Source organism: Populus nigra, chromosome 4 (genome assembly GCF_951802175.1).
Source record: "Populus nigra chromosome 4, ddPopNigr1.1, whole genome shotgun sequence".
Taxonomy (NCBI): Eukaryota; Viridiplantae; Streptophyta; class Magnoliopsida; order Malpighiales; family Salicaceae; genus Populus; species Populus nigra.
In genome coordinates this window covers 13,599,513-13,606,144 of record NC_084855.1, presented here as the reverse complement: position 1 = coordinate 13,606,144, position 6,632 = coordinate 13,599,513, and the positions used below count along the sequence as shown (strand labels likewise).

At 30.4% G+C, this 6,632-nt stretch overlaps 1 protein-coding gene across 1 annotated transcript; it reads right to left on the bottom strand.

Annotated features, from left to right (window-relative positions):
• Window positions 1-4,641: 4,641 nt before the first annotated feature.
• LOC133690862 (transcription factor MYB1R1-like) lies at window positions 4,642-6,065 on the bottom strand. The gene is made up of 2 exons (XM_062111127.1): window positions 5,965-6,065; window positions 4,642-5,206 (listed from the first exon to the last, which is right to left on the bottom strand). Exons 1-2 carry the CDS (start codon window positions 6,063-6,065, stop codon window positions 4,642-4,644), a joined length of 666 nt encoding a protein of 221 aa, XP_061967111.1.
• Window positions 6,066-6,632: the final 567 nt, after the last annotated feature.

Here is a 6,632-nt window from a genome sequence, read left to right as displayed (position 1 = left end):
GCATTTTACTGTTCTTGTTGAAGCAACGTGGTTGCTCTGTTCTTTGTAGCCTCCTCATTTTGTGAAGTTTTGAATTTTTGCTACTTTGGATTAGTAGTATTGGAACAGATGTCATTTTATCCGTCTCGTGTTGTGATGAAGTTGGTATGCTTCAAATATTCCTGTATTTATTTAATTTTCAGATGGTGCATTCCTTGATGCTTATCAGATTATGTATGTGTTTGTGGTGATTATATCTGCAGTCTTTATGCTATTGAGAAGATCATATTCAGCCATTTGTGCGTTATGACCTCTGGGTTCCTTAAATTTGACTCTCTTTTTTTCATGTTCGATAAATAGTCTGGACTTTGTGTTTTTGTTCTGTGTTTCCTGGAATTTTATTTTTTTCAACTAGGTGAAGACTAAAAGACATATAAATATTTGCAGATTATTTAATGTATGATTCAAATTGCACTTCGGGCTTCGGGGTGAATTATTATAAGAAACTTTAAACCGTGTGACCAAGACACAATTTAATGTGAATTTAAAGTGTGAAACTTTTTTTTTATTTTTTCTCATTTTGATCCCTTTTTTTGTGATTTTTTTTTATGGCCAATTGATTAAAATTTATTGAGGAAGAGCAAGATTAAAAGAAAGAAAACTAGAGTAAAAAAAAAAAGAAAATAAATGGCTATTTTCAAATTAGTTTAAAAAATTCACTTTAATTAATCTTTCTACTTTTTTTTTTTGATTTACGTGGATATCCGGGCCAGCTTGCGCGCACCACGACTAATCCCACGGCCCACTGAACACCCTGCAAACCCAGTGGACATGTAAGGTACCGCGGGGGTGACAAACGTGCACATGAGGACTCGAACCCAGGAACAGTGGAAGGAGACAAGCCCCTCCCACCGCCAGGCCAAGACCCTCAGTGCATCTTTCTACTTTTTAAATCATGAACATTAGATCCCGTATGAGTTTATCTTAACACTTCTAATAAAAACACTTGGGAGCATAAGACACAAATTGAACATGATATTTAAATAACATTAAGAGTGTTATGATTAATTAAAGCATGACATTATATAATGCACAACATTTACAGAGAAACTAGACTAGGCAATGTGCTAAGCCTTGGAGTTGAATTATTATTATTTTTATATATATAAAAAAACATATTTAGGTGCTATAATCACGTTAAAAAATCATGACATGAGTTATAGATCCGACTAAGTTAAATAAATTGATTTTATTTTAATTAAATGATAAAAACAATAATAATAAATTGACCAATTAAAAAAAACGATCATGATAACTTGGGGAAAAAACTTTTTTTTCAAAAGGAAAAAAAATGATATAGCATAATTTTTAGCTAATTAAATATGAAATGATAAATTTGGATAAAAAAAACCTAAGTCAAACCAAGTTAACATGACAAACATGTAAATTAGATCATAAAGAACAAACCAACTCGGATTAATCTGCGGTTTAAATTATGAGATTGAGATAACCCGATAGAAATGAAAACAAAGAAAATCACAAAACCCTTTTTTCTTTTTTATTCATCACAATTGCATTTTATTTTCTTGCTTATTCCTTTTACAATTTCATCACTTAATATTTGATTGATTATTGATTGGGCAACCTAATTTATTTCATTTTTTTTCTAATCACTTTGATATTTAGGTGTCTATTATATATATAAAATTATTGAACCCAATTGAGTCAATGACTTGTAACACAAGTTTGGTTGATTAACTTCGGCTCGGTAGGAATCGGGCTTGACACTTCTTTTGTTGCATAAATGGTTTTCAATTTATTTAATTAAATTTATGTATAAACTTTATGAATTCCTATAAACCCCCAGATAAAATCCATGAAATTAATAAGGAAACTATTATATTAAATGCATATTGTGAACATTTAATGTATGAAGATGATGATATACTTGGAAAATTTGAAATAAAATGTTTATGTGTTAATTTAAAAACAAAAATAAAAAATGGTGAAAAAAAAACAAAGAAATGCAGATAAAAACCAAATGGAAAAGATAAAGGAGGAAACAATATTATGGGATATAATATTATGAAATTCAATGTAGTCAGCTTAAATTTGGCGTTACAAATGTCTGAATCTAAATATGACCCGACAAATATAAATGGTACAATGTAGACCTATAGCTAGAAATTTGATGAATTAGTGATGAAAATTGAATTTTTTTTATAAATTTAGGGTGAAAATATTTAGAAAAGTATTTTAGATTTTAAAAAAATAAATTAATATATAGTTTTACATACGAATGACTCTGACTATTGGTCTAAGCCTGCGTATGATAACACATTTTTTAACCTAAAAGGGAACAAATTTTGAGGAAAATTTACAGGGATGGAAATCCCCAATGAATTAGTTAAAAATATTAATGGATCAGTCCTATCCATATTACATTATCATTATCTAAAGAAGGAAATATTATAAATAATATATTGCTCTGCTCGGGTCTATGATGAACCTGAAATCAATACAACATGAGTATGAAATTCAGCAATGGTATAACAAAACATATACACTTATATTTTATTTCATTCACTTGCAATTAACACCTTAACATTTATAACAATTTTATCATATTATTTAATTTCAACTAATAATTCATTTATAATCCAACAATTCAGTTACTTTAATGCTTTCAACTCCATTTCAAGCAACTTAATAGATCAAATATCCGAGAAGTCAATTAGATTGATGCCACTAGTTCTACTCATGATTACTAGTTAATTAAATATTTCTAATAGTTAATTACATTGATACAACTAGCTCCATTAAAGATTGCTAGTCAATTTAATATTCTCAGCAATAAATTACATTGATGCTACTAACTTCATTCAGGATTGCTAGTCAATTTAATATTCCCGACAATCAATTACTTCATTCAGCAATAAATTTAATATTCATTCAGGATTGCTAGTTAATTAAATATTTCTAATAGTTAATTACATTGATACAACTAGCTCCATTAAAGATTGCTAGTCAATTTAATATTCTCAGCAATAAATTACATTGATGCTACTAACTTCATTTAGGATTACTAGTCAATTTAATATTCCCGACAATCAATTACTTGGAAGCTACTAGCTTCGCTCATAACTTCATTTAAAATGGCTAGTCATTTCAATTATTTCTTAACATTGTCATTGTTATGAATATAACACACATTTAAGAACTTGCAGTTCTAAGAATTCAAGAAAAAAATTAAATAAGAAAAGAAAGGAAAGGTGAAGGCACCTATATAAAATATGTGCACGAGCTGCTACTCTCTACTGTTTTGAGTTCAATTTTTATTAGGTTTCTTGTGAAGATTTGTGTCCTTCCTTCTTTTTTCTTTCAAAGCTTCTTGTTTCTCTTTCTAAGATCTAATTCCCCATTGTTCTTCCTATTGTACTCCTTTTTTATGAAAACTTCTCTACAAGCTTTACTTTTTATGTTCCTCAAACAATCTCTCTCCAATGTTTCGGTGAAGGGAGGAGGAAAAAGAATGCAAGAAGTCTTGAGACATTTCTCTCTATTTTCTAGCTATTGGACATTTAGTTAATTTTTAAAAGAGGATGTTATTTGTATTTATTTACAAAAATACGATTGCTTAGCGCTTGTATCATTTTTGTATTTTTTTTCCAGACCATCAATTTTATTTCAGGATATTATTAAATTTTAATTGATTTAAAATTTTAATTTAAAGTACAATTAAAGGTCTAGATATTCCTCCTAAACTTCTAGCCTGATTCAACAGTCGGATAAAAATATATACTTAATATCTTAAAACTGGATAGTCATTAATTTGTGTAAAAAATCTGAACTTTTGTGCATTATTTTATTTACTTAAATCATCCTGAAAATTTCTCTTTAATTTATCATTATTAAATTAAACATTATCATATTTAGCACTGATTCACCGATTTTTTTTTGTAGGTGGTTTATATTTAATCTTTATATATAAAAGTAGGTTTAAAAATACTATTTAGTTGTGAAATTAAATGAAGCAATAGACTAATCTTGATACGTTAAAGATTATCATAATATTACTTTATAATTTTTTATGTTTTTTTTCCCTGAGAGTTAATCTCTTATGGTTGTTGGCAATATACTTTATTTTCTTTTTAATCAACCTGGGACCTCATGCTCAAGAACCAGGCCTCAGTCAGTCCAACCAAGCTAGGCTGTTGACAATATACATATCTTCAGGTATTTACTTATCTTTTTCTTTCTTATTTCCAGATTTATTAGAATGATTATCTCTTTATGTATCTTTAAATGGAAGGAGAGATAAATGACGACATCAAGAAATTTAGTTAGGATTTATGCATTTTATTAAATATACTAATTAGTAGAACCATTTGACATAAATGGTCTACGGAGCAGTATAATGCATACATAATCCATAAACAAGCGGTAATGATAACATTAATTAAGCATAGAAAAAGAAGACAACAGAGCAAGACAGACCACACAAGGCCTATTCCATTCTCCCCGGGAAAAAAAAAAACACCAAACTGAACTAATTCGACTCGAACATGCTCTAAGTGAGCTTGACTCCATGAAAGGACAGATAAGACAGTAAGATTATTCCAGATGCATGCCCAAAAGACCATTTTCAACACCTTCACCTCATCAGTACCATGAACCTAAACGGAGATCCAAATCAAGTTCACCATATGAAGGAAACAAATCCCCACCAACAGTACTGCCATAAGTACGCGTATCCTGAAGGTTGCTTTTGTGGGCATAATTCGGTGGAACATCTGAGCTTTCAGTTTCTGACCGAACAGGAAACGTTGGTGCTGTCACAGGGAACATGATTAAGGTTGGCTTGGGCTCGGATGTTGGAAACAAGTCCAATGTTGTAGGACGATTAGTTGTGCCTATGATCTGATCAACCACAATGGCATTTGTTTCTGGCTCTACCACCCCGTTGGTTCCTGAGGCAGCATCAGCAACATCAGGCACCACGACGTAGGAGGTGCTAGCAATATTGGCTGCAGCAGGATCGGACTTCGCGACGCCAACTTTGGTGTTCGGTCCCTTTCTTGTAGAGTATTTCAACAACTGGCCACTTATTCGGAACACCAAGTTAGCATGGTTTTTGACTTGTTGAAGATTTTTAGTCTTGACAAACTTCTTGGATATTTTCCCATAATTTCCTCTTCCATACTTCCTCAGTCCCATTAGGAATAGCCTGCAAAACAACAAGTTAATGAACAAAAGATTATCAAATTAATCAGTCGATTAACTCAACATAAAGTAATAATATTATGAAATTATGATGTAGAAGTAATTTCGAATTAATGAATGTGAAGAATTTATTGAGTTTCACTGTTTGGCAAGTGAGATCCACAATAATTTTGAGTTCGGTTTTTTTCTCTTCAAGAAACATTAAAAAGGTAAATATGATTTTCTAAAAATAAATAAATATGAAAAATGAAAAAAATCGCATAGGACTTATCGAAAGATAACTGGAGTACTAGAGAATACAGACATACAAATAATGTAAAAACAACATTATCATTTATTTATTTATTTATTCTTTTAAACCACCTAAATTAAAATATGATTATTCTAAACTCAAATCCCATTTTATTCCTTTAATTTTTTGAGTGTCTATTCCGAGAGCGACCTGTCCATAAAAAACTAATTAGTATATATAAAAAATAAAATAAAATAAATAAAAATAGAAAATATTAAAAAAGATTTCAACATATACATGTGACGATTTTAATCACCTTGAAAAACGAAGGTTTCAATAATATAAAAACTATGACAAAAAATGAAATTGGCAAAATATACATAAGATTGCACATGCAAAAACACACACATGATTTAAGATGTCTATAACAAACAAACAAAATTAAATAATTAAAAGCATAAAAACATAATAATTATTAGTTGAAAAATAAATGGATCAGTAATTAAATATATTAAGATGAGGAATTGTACTCGTGTTCTTGATCAGTCCAAGCTTCATCAGGATTCTTCTTGTAGTACTCTTTCACAAACTTTTTGACCCCTTCAGTGATCATCTTCTCATAATTTTCCATTTTACGATGCATGTTAAAATCTATATTTTTATTTTTACCATTCATATTAGGCCTTCTCTCAGGCTCAACTGTTCCTCGCAAGCAAGAAACATTATCTCTTATCATTGGTAGGTGTGGTCCTTCGATGTTTATCTTGGATGGAGGAGGAGGAGGAGGAGGAGAATTGAATCTGATATGTTTTTCTTTAGGTTTGGGTGGTGAAAGAGGAGATTTGGAGGCATCCGATTGGTTTTCCATTGTTAAATACAAAAAATGGAAAATGAGAGAAGAGAGAAGAGATTTGGGGCTGGGGGAAGTAGATTAAAGATGGAGGAAAACTGGAAGAGAAAATTTCTGCTCTTTTTTTTTTAGCAGGATGCTTTCACTATCAAATTACTAGGTTCTTATATAGTAAAAGAAGCAGTTGAAGGCTGCCTTAAACTTGCCAAAATGACCTTCCATGGCGGCCCTGTTGAGAGATTTTGTTTGATTATTTTGCTTTCTTGCGGAGATTATGAGTAGATGTGTGGAAATGACCATAATACCCTTGTGTCTTATCATGTGAGGGTGTCTTATATCATTTGGATA